We start from the raw sequence: 19,485 nt of genomic DNA, 5'->3' as shown, positions 1-19,485 counted from the left end.
GAAATTAGTAATACCTATCTTTTTACAAGCATCAAGTTGTCCTGCTGTTTTATATTTTATTTGTCAGATTTCTTTCATCTTGTGTATTTTTATGCCCTTCAGACTGCAAATGAGTTGTTACAGTGCAGGATTGAGGGCAGCTGGTTGAAATCAATATGGTCAGTCATTAAGAGAATAGCAGAAGCATTTTTATTAATTCCCTTTACACATTTGAGCACATTATCTAGGGTGACACTTCAGTGCATCCCTGAGGGAGGCCTGCACTGTCAGAGGTGCCATTTTTTGGATGAGACATTGAGTGAAATACTGAAACAAATTATCTGGCCATTATCATATTGCTGTTTGCGAGGGCTTGCTGTGTGCAAATTGGCTGCTGCATTTCCTATAGTGACTACGCTTCAAATGCATTTCATTTGCGATAAAGTGCTTTGGCATGTCTTGAAGTCATGCTATATAAATGCAGTTCTTCCTTTCTTTAACAGATGATAAAGATTGACAGCCATGGGGCTGACAGCCATGGGGCTGGCTACAGAGATGGGCCTCTGCAATAACATGGGCAAAAATGTTCCTGAGCTTTTGAGAAATGAAGCCAATCTTATGAATACCATGAAACTTCGTACTGCAATGTTCACCCAGTCGGCATCAAGCATAGAACTAAATGTAGATTCCCCGGCATCCAGCAATACCTTCTCGTAGAACAACAACAGTGTCTCCCATTTAAACCAAAGAAGGTTTTTCTTGGCCCAAGCAAGTTATTTTAAGATCCTCTGGAACTGGCTGAAAAAATTTTGTCCTAAAACTATGAAAAACAATTAGGGCTGGAGAAAGCTCCTTCTGGTCCCTCAGTGTGAATGCCTCTCTATTAGGGCATATTATGGAGCCGATTCAACGCTGGAGGTCTATAAAAAAGGGGGCGTGTCCCAGATGCAGAAGAACAGTCCCCATTTTCGGCAGTACCATTTTTGCTGGTAGGGTAAAGGTGGAAATGGTAAATTGCACAAGCACAAAACATGAATCTGCTGGGTCATTTGAAATTAGTGCTGAGTTCAAACAAACCAATTTTAGCTGCTGCAGGGGCTTTACCCTGCAGTATGGGATTCATGGATTTATGGTGGAAGCATAAAGGCTTCATATAAGGTGGGGATCCCTTGTACAGAGCCCTGCAAAGAAATATGTTAAACACTAAAGCCTTACTTAAGAGATAGAGGTGGTAAACCACAAAGGAGGAAACAGGGGAATGGTGAAGCATGTTGGGAGGGCTTGGGAATTGGAAGAGCATTTCTATGTGACCCCTCAGGATTATTCCTTGCCTCGGGCAGCCATGTGGGAGACATAATAGATTGCCAGGCTTGCTGGGTGAAGAGTACGTTGTGAAGGAAGGAAGTTGGAAAAAAACAGTTGCAGCACCTTCCCACATACAGCCAATTAAGGAAGGCCAGCAACATCGAGCCAGAGCCAGGGTACCTGTGCAGGAGGTGGCAGAGCAGCAGGAAGAAGGAGGGAGAGATATTACCCTGAGCAAAGGATGTACCATCTCTGAAAAAGTTTTCTCCCCATGTCCGAGAGGCAGTGCAGACAAAGACTGTAAATATCATGCCAAATGGTTAGAGGCGTCTGTGCCATGGTGGAAGAAGACCTCGTGCCACCATCAGCCGATGCCCCTGCCCTGTCTGTTGTAACCAAGGTACCACAGCCTTCAACTTCTATGTGGTCAGCTCCTTCCAGGAATGTGCCCTGTGGCATCTCTCAATTAGCCACCCACCAGTACATCACCACCGTCTGTGATGCATTCTTTACTTGGGTGGGGGAACACATCAACTTCCCCACAGGTGTGGTGTCCCAAAAACAGGGCAACAGGTTTCACCTCCATTTCCAGCTTCCCACTAGTTGAAAGAGTGCTAGGCTGTATCCATGTAGCTATTACAGAACCAATGTAGCAGCCAGAGACATTTGTGAACAGATCATCATTCCATTCCATCAACGTGCAGGTTGTCTGCAACCACACTAAGGTCTTTCTGCATGTATGTGAATGTTTCCCTGGCAGCTGCCATGATTCATTCATTCTGAGGCAGTCACAACTGCCACAGCTTTTCCAGCCAAGGCCCCAGTCCATGGTTGGCTTCTATTGGACAAAGGATGCCCCTTAAGGAGGTGGCTGCTTTCACTCTTGCAGCGACTAGGGACAGGGCCCCAACATCACTACAACATCAGCCACCTGCAGATGAGGACTTGCATTTCTCAGGCTATTGGCCTGTTAAAGATGTGGTTCAGATATCTTGACCGCTCTGGAGGAGCATTCCAGTTCCCGCCTGCAAGGATATCTTGGATAGTGGTGCTTTGCTGCATTCTCCATAATATGGTGCCATGGAGAGGCATTCACATTGAGGGGCCAGAAACTACCAAGGGAGCCTTCTCAATAGAGGGCAAGGTGGAGTAGGAGAAGGACCCCATCACCTCAGTTGGAGGTATCACCGAGGAGCAGGGTGACAATGGGAGGCATCCTGAGGCAGGAGACAGGCCCGGGTACCCATGGCTGGATCTGTACATGACAGCATTGTCGCCATGGGCCTCTTAATGTGGAGGCGGTTCATCTAAGCAGCATTGAGGATCTCACTGCACATCCAGCAGCAAGTCCTTGGTGAGCCATTACCACATATATGTTCATTAACATTGGCAATGAATCCCCAGCATGAGACAATGCCAACAACAACTCTTGACATTCAAAGTCATCAGCATGGCTGAATCCCGCACCATCATTACCCTTGGGTTCATCATTGTCCACAGATTGATCCTGAGATGCCTTTGACAGAGGGGCCTGCAATTGTATGTTAGAGGTGGGCACGTAACTGGAGACAGCTTCCCCTTGTGTCTAGCCAAAGCCTATCCACCATCTCAAGAGTTCAGTGTGAGGTGAGATTCTGGACATGCATGTATGACTGCTGGGCCAACAGAAATGCAGAAATTCGACACTGTGTAGGACAAAGCCACATGCGTGATTACCACACCATCCACATCCTTCGACATTCACCTCTCACCACCAGCCCACAGTGACGGCAGGGTGTGACATCCTCAACATGCAATCCGTCAATCCTCCTTGTCAACCCATAGCCTCTACCACCTAGAAGGACAAAGGCACCAATCACATGGGAGCTCCCACACATTAACTTCACTCACAGACACAGCATCCTGACCCATGACAGGACCACTGTGCCTTCACTGAAGCAGAGTTGAAATCGTTTCATTGCTGTCATCACAGCACTTTGGGTGGACCTACACCAGATAAACTGCAGCTTCTCAAGAGGTCAGATTTTCACAACTTCTTCAAGTGCACCTACGGATATACAACAAATGGTGGAACAGCCCGCAACAACCTCACCCCTTGCTCCACTAATACCTGCACCGAATGTCTGAATAAAGACTTTGCCTTCCACTGCTGGACATGCATGGCCATCCCCTTCACAATCACACAGTCACTAAGAGATGGACTACTGGCTGCAGTCTCCATCGCCTTTGGTATGAAGCTGCTGCTTTATGTTTACCTGGTAATTATTGCTATTACTCAATAATGACAGACTACCAATCCATTGCAGACAGTATAGATTGCATTTACAAGACACATGAAACTAACTATTAACATTGTGAGTGTAAATGACACCACTGAGAATCCTTTAGTTGTTGGGATGAAGCAGCAGCCTGTATTCGCAAATACTCCCATGTCCGCATGTTGCCTTGGGAAAGGTGCAGCCATGCTGCTCACCTTTATGGCTGTACGGCATTGAGGAGGGTGCTTGTCATGGTCCATTGCGGACTTACCGGAGGCTGTGTTTTGCATTTCTGCAGGGGCAGCTATGGTCACTGGGACATGTGCCACAGATGAGGGCTCTGGCAGAGGGACTGCAGAACTGTGCAAGATGAGGGTGCTGAAATGTTGTTGGAACCCTCATCGTCCTCACCAACCTCCAGAGCTCTGGGTTGCCATTCAGGCAGTTAGATGGGCTGGCTGCTGCGGCACAGTCGGTGTCCGCTCTGGCCACTATTGTGGTCCTGTTGTGATTACACAGCTATTCGCAAACTCCACGAAGATCAGTGCTCATACTCTGAACAGCCTGCTCCAGGCTAGAGTGAGCCTTGAACCTTTTGCAGGATGTCACTCTGCTTTAGCATGCATTCGAAGCGATGTTGCACTCTCCATGAGACTGGCCATTCTCTCATGGTCAGAACTCATGCGATCAAGTCCCCAAGACAAGGTCGAGCTCATCACCACGATGGATTCCTCTACTTGCAATGTGTGAGCTGCATCAGATGCCCGCAAATCTGCTGCTCCAAATACTGTGCCCCATGAGGTGACTCTCTCTTACTTCCGTGCCCACAGGAGCATCCTCTGAGGGGGACTGTTTGCAAGATGTCTCTGACTCAGACACCTCCTCCTGCACTCTGGTGCAGTGCCTTTCACCACATACCACCAACTCTAAATGCGCTACACCCCTCCAATGAGCTAGTATCTGTGTTGTTAGAGTGTGAGCTGCTCAGATGTGATGGTGGTTTTGCAGGCATCTCTTCCTTCTCCTAATGCTTGAAGGATGACCCAGCTTGGGGGGACAGGTTGGTAGGAGGGGTGTAGGCAAACTCTGATAGGATCCTAGTGAGACAAAAAAGGAAGTCATTAGAGTAAGCCTTGGACATTTTGAGAGCACATGCAGCTCGAGGCCAGTGCCTTCCAACCAGATTAAACAGAACCCTTAGCCTGCAACCCATCCTTCGTGCTAACCCACAAACCAACTTCTCAATCTGCTTCTTGCACTATCACCATCACTTCCACCATGAACACCATGCTTGAATGTGCCTCCAACACCACCTCTGGAATCTGCAGTGGGCAATTCGCCATCTCCAATATCCAGGCAATCTCTATTTATGTCTCCTTAACTGGGTGATTCTATAAATCAGCCCCTAAGGCCTTGTACTGTTCTCAGTTAATACAGATTGTCAGGATCTGCTTCAGTTGCCAAGGTGGAGCCATCTGCATGGCTGGGTCTGATGAAGCTTTGCCACCATTAAGTGACTGCTGTGTGATCCTTCATTAGACAAGGTCAATAGGCAGCATTAAAATCTACAGAGGCCCATGACAGGCCATCTCTTCCAGTGTAACTAACCAGCTGGACAACAATTACCGCTCTTATTCACTTGATTGATGGAAGACATCTCCTTCCATGAACCTGATAGTCTCCATCAGCTTCCTCCCTCGTGGCAGGAATGGCATCCAAGGTAGCCTTTTATATTGGTCCTGAGACATGATTGGCCCTCCTCCTCATCAGGGCACAGCTCCATCTCTGAGCTGCTTCCAGGGTCAGCAGACCCGAGTGAATGCTGCCTTTCCCCACCACCAGAACGAAACTCATGTTTGCAGGGGTCATTTCTATGAAGACGGATCTGCTGGGAAATTTCCCGAATTTCCCGACTGCAGAGCGAAAATCGAACCTGTAGTGTCTAGGACCCAGCAGGGCCTAAAACTTCAGTGGGAAGAGTAAGATGCAGGCTGGATCTCGCCTTTAAGCTCATTGATAGCTTTCTCACTTCACTCCTTACTTGACACTGGTAAAGTGGGTAAACTTTGCCATGTACTGTGAGTGAGAAACCCTCGTCTCTTGATAGTTTTTGCCAGATCATGAATTTCCAAAGACTCACTTAACACTATAGGCACAGCAACTTCAACAATGAAATGCGGCCTGAACCAGCAGTCGGAAATGTTGGGAGAGAGTGCGGGGTTGCAAAGGGAGAATGCCTCTGTTAAGGGGAGGTGGTGTCACTAAGAGAGTGGAGAGTGATTGTTCAGCCAGTTTTTTAGGGAAGTAAAGTTCTGTTTGAACTGTTGAGAATAGCCAAACCCAAATGCCAAGTTTACTTTTTTAGCTGAAAATTTCTCCTCATGTCAGTCTTAAATGGGAGACCCCTGTTTTTCTGTGTCCCGTAGTTCCGGTCTCTCCCATAAATGGAAGCATCCTCTCAGCATTCACCCTGTCAAGTTCCCTCAGGATCTTATGGCCAGAATTTTTACCTTGACGGGGGGGCAGGCCCCACTAGCTCGGCGGCGGGTGGGCAGCCAAACTCCGCCGCCGAAATGGGGCCCACTGCCATTTTGAGTGGGCAGCCCAATTAAGGCCCGCCCAGCGGCCTGCCTGACAGGAAGCCTTATGCACTTCCTGTGCTGGGGTGGGGGGGGTGGGGGGGGGAGAGATTCCCCATCTGTCAAAGTGCGCTCTCTTTCACGCATGCATGCGAAAGAGTGCACTGCTCCCTCGGACTAAGTGCTGTCTCAGGGATATCACTGACAGTATAAAAATCTTTAAAAATAGAAACATTTTAAAATTATTAACATGTCCCCCTCATGCGACAATGTCACACCAGATGGGACATGTTAATAAGAAGCACATAAACTTTATTGAAGTTTTTAAAAATGTTCATGAAGCCTCATCCCGCCAGTGGATGAGGTTTCATGTATTAACAGAAGCCCGCTGGGGATCCTGGCCTGCCTACCAGTCTTAAGATTGGACGGGCAGGGCATTTAACAAGCTGTTAATTGGCCCATTGACAGGTCGGCGGGCAGACAGCTAATTGCGCTGTCCCCCCGTCTTCATGAATATTTAAAGGGACTGGGATGACATCGGGGATTCCTCCCGACATCATCCCGCGTCATTTTCCCGTCGGCAAGCGGGCCCCTCCCCCAAATCGCCGACGGGAAAATTCTGCCCTATATGTTTAAATCAGATCAGCTGACATCCTTCTAAATTCCAGGGGATACAGGCCCAACCTGTCCAGCCTTTCCTCATAAGATAACCCCTTCATCCCAGGAATCAGTTGAGTGAACCTTCTCTGAGCTGCTCTGAATGCAATTATACCCTTTCTTAAGCAAGGAGACAAAAACTGTACATGGTACAGACTCAGAACACAAAACAACAACTTATATTTATGTAGCACCTTTAATGCACTAAAACCTCCCAAGGTGTTTCATTAAAATGTAAACAAACCTGCAGCTTCTATAATGACCTAAATAAAAAGCTTAAGCAAAAGCTAATCAAAGCCATAAGCTTAAAAATTACAGTTGGTGAGATTAGCAGACAAAACTCTTATTGTGTTTTTTTTAATATTCTGCTTCCTGTTATTTTAATGGAAACATTGACACATTTAAAATAAATGAATTACTGACCCCATTAAAAGGGTGGGCAGCAGAATATCATGTGAGCATGTGAACGAATTTGTGGTCAAACTGGCAACAGTAATGTCTAGGTTACAGCTGCTTTGCAAATGGAACATTTTCCATGATGGACACTATAGAGGTGATATTCTGGCTTTGCATTTCCTCCAGCAAGCCACTCCCACTGTAAGAGCCTATTGAGAATCCAACTGCACGATGAACATTTTAACTGATTGGAAAATCATGCATTGTGCACACCTGGGTTTCCAATGGGAGCACAAAGATGGGAAATTAACCTGCAAATTTCTAGACACGTCAAGTAGCTACAGTGATTTACTGCATTGTGTCGAACAGAGAATTCAGAGCAATACTACCTACCTGGATGCACATCAGAGCAGACTGTAGACTGCGTCAGTGTGGTGTATAAACCGTTAACAGCATCATCATAGTGTTCTGCATAGAACACATGCATGTCACTGGGAATGCTGGCTAAACTGGCCAGTTCTTTCCACCTACAGATGGCACCACAAGCAGCAAGTGAGGAGCAATGCAGCAACTGTTGCTCACGAATAAAGTCAGCATTACAGCTTTCTCTCAGCACATTAATATATTCTTACCCTGGGTGCTTGACTCCTACAGCAAATATTGTCATTCCGCTGTTCTTAGCAAACCTCAAAGGCACTGTTGCATTGTCTTGTGATTTACCATCAGTGAGAATTACAATGATTTTCAGGGCATCTTTTCGCCCTCCAAGAAACCCTTTGTGTAGCACATACTTTATTGCTCTGCCAATCTCAGTGCTACCGCCCCTAAAAGAAACATTGAGAGAAAACAACAGGTTAGTTCTTTTAATCAAGTTTTGAAGCTTACATTCAAATATGAAATTATGATTCTATATTCCAAGAATGTATCTCTGGCACAGGTAAAGAGTTTTATATTATTTTTTGCTTTCTGCTAATTAATGCACAGGCCATACTTGCCTAAAGAAAATCTTTCTGATAGCTTCTTTCATTTCTTCCCTGGTCGGGTAGGTTTCTAACCCAAATTCTACTTTTGGTTTTGAACTAAACTGGATCACTCCAATGCGAACCTATTTGAGAGTAAACAAAGACTTTAACATGGTGCAAAATGAAATTTGAAACTGGACAGAGATAGCTATTGTAAATGTTGCTGTGAGATCTGAATTATATGATTTTGCACCAATTTATCAAGTTTAACTTTTGATCAGACTTGTCAAAGCTATGTTATCTGAAACTATGTCCAAATTTCCAGAGGCACTTGACTGACAACACATAAAAATTTAATTTTATGATAAGTGTAGCCTTCTGCACTGTATAACCAACTGATACTGAATGTCAGGTTTAAGGCATATTAAGCATTGCCATGGCCCAAGTGACTTCAGGAAAAAAAAGATAATTTAATATTTCACCTGAGGAATATTAGTCACATAAAATGCTGTGAAATATTGTTGCTACCTATAGTAAACAGACCTTCGCTATGTGCAAACAATGAACAGAATAGCTGAAGTCCAGTTCTGTGATTTGATTCATGACAAAATGGAAAGTTGAACTTTGAGCTAAAGCATTGTGCTCAAAGGAATACTTCACATAACAGACTTCAGGGTAGGAGTCTGTAAATTCTCATTCTTAAGTATTGAAATTAAATAGATCTGAATTTTATTTTCAAAATATCTCTTGTTGGCTTGGCTCAGTTGGTAGCATTCTTGCCTAGAAGGTTGTGAGTTTAAGCTTCACTCCTGGACACTTCAGAGCAGAGCTTAAGCTATCGTCTTTCAAATGAGATATCAAACTAAGGTCTCAGCTGCCTGTTCAGCTAGACAGAAAAAAATCACATTGCACTATCTGAAGACGAGCAAAGCATTCTTCGTGGAACCAGGGAAATTAACCGCACAAAAGGAGGCCATTTGGCCCATCATGTCCACACCAGCAGAAAGGTAGCTTTCCAATCTAATCCTACTTTCCAGCTCTTGGTCCGTAGTCTTGTAGGTTACGGCACTTCAAGCATACATCCAAGTATTTTTTAAAAGTTATGAGGGTTTCTGCCTCCACCATCTTTTCAGGCAGTAAATATTGATATTATTCCCACCATCACCAAAATCAGCTGTTTATGGGATCCTACTGTGTGCAAATTTGCTGCTGTGTTATGTCATGAAATCCATTGATCTGTGTGACCCTGGGTGTTAAGTTAGATGTCTGTGGAGATTGTTACATTTAATGTACAGGATGTTCCAATGCTTGTTACATTGGTTCCTGCCTAGTAACAAGGGTAGGACCTTCTGGAAGTGTTTTGATAGGTCACCAGAACAGTTCAAGGGTCAGTGAACAATCGTTCTTGAGGCGGTCAGTTTCTGGAGGGTCAGGAGCAGGGGAAAGAAGCACCATGCAGCCAAAGTGCCGCTGTTAGCTTGTTAACTCTGAGGAGCTGAGAAGAGGGCTCGGGGAAGCCCTAGTAATTGAAGAGGACTCAGGGATGCCCTGGTAATCAAAGAGGGCTCAAGGGAAGCCCTGATAATCGAGGAGTCATATATAGCTGGATACAGTTGGGAGACAGGAGAAATCCAGGGGCAGTGCCAACTTCAGTGAAGCTAGTGGTCTAGCAAACAGCTGAAGTTACGCCGGTAAGTAGAGGCTGAAGTGCAAACTCGGGAATCCAAGGAGAAGGAATCTTGGAAGGTGAGATTGAAACCCTGTGAGGTGGGCCATTGTTAAAGCCATCCGAGTGGGAGTGGCTTTTGGAGAGAATTTCAAGGAGAGATCTTCAAAGATGAAGCTGGGTATCCCTCATTAGGCAGAGTTTCAATGAGATTGTTTGACTCGGTGTTTACTAACGTCAGGGTGGGTTCTTGCAAAATCCATGAACTCTGTCTTGGCTGCATCTGTCATTTACTCTGCAGTATGGTGTGTTCAGCCACAGTTCGTCTGTTAATTCACATGTACCTGATACTCTGAATGTTAGGTATATATTGTAAATTGTTTGATCATTCTGAACTTGTATAGTAAATTTTGTTTTTGTTTGTTCAAAACCTGTGGAATCTTGTGGCTTTATTCCAATAGCGGGTGACTTAAATCTCAACCTTTATCTACTTTAAACAAAATGTTATTGGCTCCTGGGGTCTGGCCAAGGATCATAATAATTTGCCTTCACTTTTGCTTCTTCCAATCCCAGATGGTGTGCTATTACCTACACAATAATAGTAATTCACTGAATGTGAAGCACTTGACAATGTTTTAAGGACATGATAAGGATGTCTTAAGGTCACTCTTCTGGATTTCTGATTATGATAGCAGGACTTTAGTGTAATATATGATACAAAAAATCTACTATTTAGCTAAATTTATGGCCATTGGAATGACAGGACAGTAAGACTTGAAGGTGTGGATTTAGGTTCAGATAGGGCTTCTAAACCAGTGTGCTGCAAACAATAATAAATAGTTTTATATTAAAGTGTTCATTCACACTACTGCTCCTGCAAAATTTTATTTATTTAAACTCAGCCAGGTTAGGGTGGGGGATTCTGTGTGTGTCTGTGTGTGTGTGTGTGTGTGTGTGTGTGTGTGTGTGTTGCACCACATGATGTAACTTTATTGTGACTGCATTAACAGTCTATACAATACTAAATGGAAGTTTTGTTAATTGCCAAGGTATTTTCACTGACAGTGGATCTTAGCAGTCAAGCTGAATAATCAGTAAATAATGCATTTACACAAACAAATCAATCAAAATTTAGAATAAACATAGCGCTTCAATTTTCCAGCTAATTTTATTACATTCATTCTCTCTTACCCTGTCAGGATTAATGTCAAGAATATCGCACAGTTTGACAGCAAAGTGCTTTGATCGTTCAAAGCTTCCTTTTCCTATGCTATGGGATCCATCCATCACCAACAAAATGTCAATAGCTGATGAGCACTGAATTACTCAGAAAGGAAATAAAGCATGGTTGAATGATCACAATTAATGGTTTTCAAGTAAACAGGTAATTTTGATAACAAGAAGACATATTTTCACTTTCAAATGTTAGTATAAGTTCAAGAAAAACTTGGTACATTAATGCAAAACTCACTACAAAATATTTAGAGGAGGGATAGCTCCTATAGGAGGTCTTGTGGCACAGTGGGTAGTGTCCCTGTCTCTAACCCAGAAGCTCTAAATTCAAGACCTACTCTGGACTTGTTTGATAAACCCAACTTACATCTTCCTGAAGACAAAATCTTCACAGTTGTTTCTTTGTCTGTCATGAGCTGCTGTAAGCCACAACCTTGGGTGACTGCTCAAAAAAGTAAGTGGTTAATAGATCAATATACGGTACAATGAATGAATGGTTACTTTAAAATCAATGTTTTTAAACTCACATATGTAACTCTAAATTTCCATTTGTAATTCTTCCTCATGGCCTATTGCTTTATCTAGCTTAATCCAAATTTGAATTGGTGTGCAGATTTAGATTGTATGTTCTAAATGAACACATTAGGAATGCTTACAATATTGCTAGCACAATACATTTTTAAATTCACATCCATTTTATACTTACCTAGCTGTGTACTCCAGGTCAAAGGTAAATTACCGAGCTTCAATTTCACTCATTAGTTTAAAAACCTGGACTTTCAAATTTTTCATCAATGAAGTCAAATTATATTCCTCTCTCCGTGTAACTCTGGTCACTCTTCTCTGGTTCTCCGCAATTTCCAAATGTTCTTTTGTGTCCATGTACAATGCATAATACTCCAAATATTGCTTCACCAACAATCAATACAAAGTGCTCCATTAATCAAATGGTCTGTCTGCTCATATTTTCTGCAAGTCCCTCCTTAAAACAGGGCATGCTCCTGGCTTCGGATCATCGTAATTCCCCATTACTGAGTTTCTCTTGGCCACACACATATGGGGCATATTTTCTGATCAGTAGGGTTCATATATAAATGCTTCAGATGTTTTTATTACACTCCTCCATGCACTACTTTTAAGCCAGTGGTAATTGGTTTTTGAGTGAGTTTAATGTCAGCCTAAAAATATTTCAAGGGGAATGTGGTATGAGCATGGCAAACTTTCACTTATGAACTTTGCTGATTGAAACTATGTTATCCATAACCCATTCCTGTTATTTTAGTCCTGTTTTAAGAGATGGCTCTATTTTGATATCACTTAAAGTTTCTTGTAATAGAAAGTTACTTTGAAGTTGGGCTTGGGTGTTAGAGCACTGAATTTTCACCTTCAGGATTTAGCTTCATAATTAGGCTAACTGTTGATAATGCTAAATGAAATTAACCTGGGAACTCTTAGTCTGGTTCCCAGTGGATTCAAGCATGGTAGGCAAAAGCAACAATATTATTTGTACTAATAATATATTTGGCAGTATGGATTCATCAGACTGCTGAAATATGAAGAGCTCTCCGGAACTATGGTGCACTATCAAGCTAATGTCAGAAATGTCTATTGTATCTGACTTATCCTTAGGGAATATTTAATGCCATCACTCAGCACAAAATGGTAAATTATTTCTTTCAGAAGCACTGCCATCCTTCATTTGAGCATGCACAGACCATGGCGAGAAGGAATAGATATGTAGCATAAAAGACCTTATACTTGCTTACATTGTGAGGTTTTAGTGATATCAGAGGGTATCCTTACCAGAGGGAGCCCATTGTCTACAATTGGTTTGATATTTGCTTATGATAGATGAGATTGTTTGCCACAGGTAGAGACTTGGAAAATCTACCCTTTTATTTACTCTTCCAAAACCAAGTACTCTCCAATCTTTCACATCTGGTAAAGCGAGTTTAGGAAAAAAATCCTTACCTAAAATCGTAAGAAAAAGGGCAAAATACAAACTTCTGCTGAAGGACCTCATCCTTAGATTCAACTAAAGATAAAAATCAAAAATAAAATGTTAACCAATGGCGAAATAACCTAATTTCAGCTTGTTTTAGAATAATTCAGCTATTCAGTCCTAAATGTAATATGTGATGTTCCTCATGAATGATCTGTCATATTGCACACGTTTTCTAGATTTACAAAAAAGGAGTTCACTTATGTAGGGCACCAGTGCAATCTAGCACCTGTGAAATGTGCTCCAGTGTGGTTCAATGTTTCCAGGATAACAGGAGAGAACATTGGAAAAAAGAGGCATAAATACTTGAGATGCAAAAATCCCATTGGTGATGCGTCCTTTCATAGGTGCCAGCATGAGCCTATTGGTGATCTCTGATTCTGACCCTGCCAAAAGGTGTGGGGTATTGAAAAAATTTTCCCGCTTTACATAATCTGGGCATCCACCAGCTAGAGAAGAATACAAAATAAGACAGATGGTGCCTACTCCAGGGGAGGAGACCTGCTGAAAATACCTCTAATGTGACCCACTGGCCTTCTTTACAGGGAGAGCTGAAAAACCTGCAAAGTCTTTTTAAACCTTCTGGGGTCTAGGCTCAGACCCCTTGCTATCTTCACCAAATGGCACGGATGTACCCCCTGGCACTTGCTAACTGACCCACTGCACTTTGTCAAGGCTGATGACAAAAACCACAACCAAGGAGTTTCCTAAAGGTCTGCTCTATTGCAAAAGATTATGTTTGGGGTGAACAGATACATGTTCTCAGCAGAAGAAACTCACTGGTGGGAACATTGGTTCAGAAGATGTTTCCTCATGAGTACACCATGAGTAGAAACACTGTATTCCATGTGAGTTTTATGAATTGCTATAATCGAAAACAAATTTATTTTCCTGAACAAGGAAACCATTATATAGTTGTTTTCATCTTGCCCAGGAAACAAGCATAACGTATGTTAATTACAGCAACCACATCGTCACTAAACAGAGAAGCTCCAAAAGAACAGCAGGGCACAATTTTTTTGACTTAGCCTTCATATTTTGGCCTTTAGCTTTACATTAATGAGGTAAAAAGATCAAAGGTTTTGAGTATAAGTTACTATAGCCCTCATCTTTAGATATAAAACAAATAGGGAACAATGAATAACCGCAAATGATTACGAGATTACCTCAGTTACTGCGAGATCCTAGAATTCTAAGATACAAGATATATGTTTAGAGTATATAAATGGAAATAGGATGTTGAGGAGGTAGTGCATGAGTTGAAATTGGTAGAAAAAATTCTTAGGATAGTTTTTACCTAATTTCTAACATTTGGTTTCTCTCTTCAGGGTTACAGTTATGTAATAAAGGTAGAGATATATAAAGAAATAATGCAACTAACCAGTTAAGAGCCTTATCAGCCTCCCTTTGTCCATCGGCTCCATGCCTCTGCTACCTCCCTATTCACACCATGATGCCTGTGTCTTGCACCGGTGCTGATCCCATTTTGTTTTTTGAGGTGAAATGTTGTGGAATATTAACAAAAAGGGCCAATGATCTTTAGCACATCTGAAACTATTCAATAACTTCTGGTATTTACAGCATTGCTCAAGAGAGAAATGGGGGAAATAATTGGTCTTTGCACAGCAGGGAAGAGGAGAATAAAAGTGGAACCAGGGAGAGAAGAATGAGAGAGTCACTAAGGATGAGACATTTTTCAGTGCAAAGACTGAGAGAGGAACCTCAGAACCACTCGCAACTCCTCAGAAACTGAGGCAGTCAATCCCTAAGACCTAGACAAAATCCAGGCTTGGGCTGACATGTGGCAAGTAATATTCATGTTGCACAAGTGCCAGGCAGTGACCATTTCCAACAAGAGAGAATCTAACTATCGTCCCTTGACGTTCATTGGCATTATCATCACTGAATCCCCCACTATCAATATCCTGGGGGTTACCATTTACCAGAATCTGAACTGGACTAGCCACATAAATACCATGACTATAGGAGCAGATCAGAGGCTAGGAAGTCTGCAGTGAGTAACTCACCTCCTGACTCTCCAAAGTCTGTCCACCATCTACAAGGCACAAGACAGGTGTGTGATGGAATACGCTCCACTTGCCTGTATGAGTGCAGCTCCATCAACACTCAAGCTTGACACCATCCAAGACAAAGAAACCCACTTGATTGGCACCCCATCCACAAACATTCATTCCTTCCACCGATGCACAGTGGCAGCCATGTGTATCATGTACAAGATGCACTGCAGGAACTCACCAAGGCTTCTTAGACTGCACCTTCCAAACCCATGACCACTGCCATCTAGAAGGACAAGGGCAGCAGACACATGGGAACACCACCACCTGGTAATTCCCCTCCAAATCACTCGCCATCCAGACTTGGAACTATATCAACATTCTTTCACTGTCATTGAATCAAAATCCTGGAACTCTGTCTCTAACAGCACTGGGGATGTACCTACACCACATGGACTGCAGTGGTTCAAGAAGGCAGCTCACTACCACTTTCTCAAGGCCAATAAATGCTGGCCTAGCCAGCGATGCCCACATCCCATGAATGAATAAACAAAGGAAAGTGAGGATATTTCAGTGAGGAATTTGGGGTGGGCTTTGGGGAGACAGTAGTCTACAAAGGAAAAGAAAGGGGGTGAAACAAGGTGGGGCGCTTAAAGACAGAGCAAGCAATGGAGGGTCCAAAGAAAGAGAGACCAAGGTGAAATTTGGTGATATGAATCACACCTTCATTGTGACAGGTAGTGGAATAGTGGAAACTATAATCAGGTGGGGCAACTTCAGTAAGGGGTGAGTCATTACTTGTGAGCAAAGTTTCAGCCAAAGACAGGATGTCATTTTAATAACCCATACTAATGTCATAGATGGTAAGGGCTTTGTTTGTGAGTGAAGAGCATTCTCAAATGAAATCCAGAGTGTGATGAAGATTTGCTAATCTGCTGGCAGAGTCCAAGGTGACAGTGATGGATGGGGTTGCAGGTTAGGAAGAAGACTGGCTTGGCTAGTTCTCAGTGGGTACATTAGTTGGTAGGCCGGAGAGATAGCAGAATGGGGCTGTTTGGGTTGTTGTTCATAAGGGGGCAGCAATGGATGCCTCATTAAGTCCTTTCCAGAATGTCAAGAGGGGAAGTGAGGTGAGCATTTTCAAAGAGGTTCAAGCCTGGAATGGAGAGCGGGAAGGCAGAAGAATAAAGATAGGTTGGGGTAGGGATTAGGGAAGCAAAATGCCAAAGAGGCAAGAAATGAAAGGTGGCATGACAGGACAACAGGATGGGAAAGGAAAAGGAGATAAGAGGCTGACAGGAGCCAAGGGAAAAAGAAAATGAGGTCTATGGACTCGGCCCCAGAGCAGCAACTGTAATCTACATCAGTACCACGAAGAATACTTCCATATCCCAGAAAAAAAGATGGCAGAGCTGCGATGTTTCATGTTACTTTAACCTGAGGCTGTTGATACTGAATGATTCCTGAAAGTGGCCACAGTTGATAACTGGGGACTATCCATTAATCAATATTGTACACAATGTATGGTTGACAGTGGGAGTTTGTAATCTCCCTCAAGGATTTGGATGAAAGCTTGAGCGGTTTACACGCCCATCCAAAAATTTACAAATTATTTATTCTTCGTTTAAAAATACGTCTAATATATATGAAGACGCTTTCAAGAAAGTCAAATTGTACATAAAAGGCATGAAGTGATACTGCCGCATAGAGATGCTCAGTTTAATTTACATCCACATTAAATCACTGCATCCAGCACGGTTCATCCCGCACTAATTCCCCTGAAAATTGGGGCGGGGGGGCGGGGGGGTGGAACCTGAGATTTGAGGCATCTGAATTTTGCTTATTTTGAATTGGAGTTAATTTGAATGCTGGTTGGTAGCTACATTCCGTCTGTCTAGCATTGAAATCAGATAGCGAGTAAGGGACAGTAACAATATATGAATTACAAGATTAGTGTCTGGTTGAATGATTGGCGTTTCCCCAAAGGCACATCTCCATTTGGAGACCAACGAAGCACAACTTGAAGTTCTGGCAAAGGGAAGATCTTTCCTTCTCCAGCCGGGTATCCTGAAAGCATTTACTGCAGCGGGAAAATACTTCAAAATATCCTCATCATTTTGTAAAAACGACAACGCTTTGTTATTGAATGTTGAATTTTCAGTAAACATAATCTTTGAGCAAAAAGTTCAAATAATAACTTTTAAAAACACAAAACCTGCAGTCTGCAACATAAAACTATGTTTGCAGACTTCAGAGCGAAAAAAAGAGCCACGCTCAATATTTAAATACAATACATTTCTTCAATTTTTTTTAGCGTTATTGCAAACATGGAATTGCAGCAAGTAGGAGCAAGCAACTATCAAAATGACAGATTATTCTCCATCTGATGTGTCCTGTGAAGAATGTTAAACATTGCGCAGATATTCGCGCCCTGCTCAACGTCTCTCAATAGCAATTGCAGGGTAAATCGTTTCTTAAATTGTGCAGCCCTCCAGCAAGATGCAACACTGAATTTACCATATTGTGCACATTCTGGGTGAGAGATCGATGCACTCTGTCGCTCTCATGATTCAATAACTAAACCTGAAAGCCGAAAGACTCACCTCCCCAGTTCGGGCAGACAGGGCGTGAGTGCTGATCTTACACTTGGATTTAGCAGAATAATCAAGGATCACAGGCTGCCACTTTGAGATTCCTCGTCCCATTCGGGATTTTGAAGAGGTCCCCAAGTGCCAGTGCAACCAAGTTGATAAAAAATGGAGGGAACAGCCCCAGGTCCGTGCGATTACAGATTCATCTCCGTGCTCAGATTCCTGCTGTCAACTTTAAAACATCTCCCCTCACACACCTACATAAACTATAACCTCTAACCACGCCCAGAGACTTCACACACACACACACGCACATACTATATAAAGGAAAGCATCAAGTAAAAGTTGATAGAGATTGCGAAACAAAATCTGTGTCATGTTCCACTGGAAACGCCACAAGATATTGTAGTTATGGTCATACATAATGTCTATCTGTATTTATAAAACAGTAGAGTGCATGTATTTTCACATTTTGTATTAGAATGGTTGGGAGCGGGAAGAGACATCTTTGCAGGAGATTCTTTGGCTACAACTCGATAGATAAGAGTGGGACCAGGTAAGTGAAATGCCTCTCAGCTGGACAATCGAGGAGAGGTTTTGGAGAAGGACAGTATAGCCAACTATGTCAAAGATTGAAGAAATGTCAGAGAGAATAAGGAAGTATAGTAAATGACTCTTTCGTCTGTGATATTGTAGTAACTGAAGGTATAGCCTCTCCCACTGTCTATCAGGGGTTCACGTGATTGTTCTTGGAGGCTCTGACCAATAAGCCCTAAGCGTGGGTAATCCGGGGGGTCAGGGCTTCCTGTCGAGGACCTGGTTCAAGCATGTGACATCTGAAAAGTTCGCTGTAATAAAGTTTATCTGTTTCTTGTTGAAACCTGTCATCATTACAGATGTTAATTAAGTCTATTTGAATATTGTGGCAGAACCAGAAACATGATTGGATGAATTCAAATAAGAAATTGATAGGCCAAAATTTGATAGGTAGAAGCACATTCGAGGACTTTGAATGAAATTGAGTTTGGCGATGAGGCAGTAGTTTGCAAGGTCAGAGAAATCAAGGATGATTTTTTTGAGGAGGTAGTGATCGTGGCAGATTTGAAAGGGCGGGGGACAATGCTGAGAGAAAGGAAACCATTTATAATATCAACTAACATGAGATGAGAAAACAAAACTTGGTTGGCAGCTGTTATTTGGAATAGAGTCGAGCAAAGTAAGAGGTGTGTCTCATTGACAATAGAAGATCAGAGAGGGTATGAGGTGTGATAAGTAAGAAACTAGAGAAAGATAAGAGTTCAGGGTGAGGCGGAGGTGTGGGTGTGGAAGGAATTTGGGAGCTGGGGGGGAGTTTGGTTGGTATGCCAGGAGGAAACAGCAAAGGCCCCTGAATGGATTGTTGCAATCTTGGTAACAAAGATGTTCATGAGCTCCTCATGCTTGTTTTGCAGGTGAGGATGGAGAGGGCAGGGGAGAGGGATTTAAGGAGATTTTTGGAAATTGAGAAAAGAAGCCAGAGTTATCTTTGCATTCCAGGATGATCTTTGAAGAGTGGGCGCTTAAAGCAGCAGAGAGCATTGCTCAATAGGAACATTAGGAACAGGGGTAGGCCCCTTGAGCCTGTAGTTATGACGTGTCCAATGATGTGTGCTAGGCGGACTAAATCCACTAGGGAAACTTGGCAACACTATCACAACAGTTTTGCAATTTGTATTTACCATGAGAAGACATGTGCACTGAATTCAGAAGTAATGAGTCTAACAAGACCTTCAGAGGTTTTAAAAATTGAATTAAAATATTTATTAACAAAAGAAAATATATCAAGCACATACGTAAATTACT

General features: G+C 42.9%; 1 protein-coding gene across 1 annotated transcript in view; it reads right to left on the bottom strand.

Annotated features, from left to right (window-relative positions):
- Positions 1-17,757, bottom strand: part of LOC121272700 (von Willebrand factor A domain-containing protein 2-like) — a 39,129-nt gene extending 21,372 nt beyond the window's left edge. Inside the window, exons 1-8 of the mRNA XM_041179487.1 lie at positions 17,656-17,757; positions 16,999-17,223; positions 13,007-13,070; positions 11,403-11,477; positions 10,994-11,127; positions 8,170-8,279; positions 7,807-7,998; positions 7,568-7,701 (exon numbers count right to left, since the gene is read on the bottom strand). Of these exons, the coding sequence (XP_041035421.1) occupies positions 7,568-7,701; positions 7,807-7,998; positions 8,170-8,279; positions 10,994-11,127; positions 11,403-11,477; positions 13,007-13,070; positions 16,999-17,223; positions 17,656-17,757 (1,036 nt within the window). The remainder of the gene's footprint in view (positions 1-7,567; positions 7,702-7,806; positions 7,999-8,169; positions 8,280-10,993; positions 11,128-11,402; positions 11,478-13,006; positions 13,071-16,998; positions 17,224-17,655) is intronic.
- Between the last annotated feature and the right edge of the window lie 1,728 nt (positions 17,758-19,485).

The sequence above is a fragment of the Carcharodon carcharias genome, chromosome 1 (genome assembly GCF_017639515.1).
Source record: "Carcharodon carcharias isolate sCarCar2 chromosome 1, sCarCar2.pri, whole genome shotgun sequence".
Lineage (NCBI taxonomy): Eukaryota > Metazoa > Chordata > Chondrichthyes > Lamniformes > Lamnidae > Carcharodon > Carcharodon carcharias.
The sequence above is the reverse complement of the archived record's forward strand: the minus strand, read 5'-3'. Positions and strand labels throughout refer to the sequence as shown.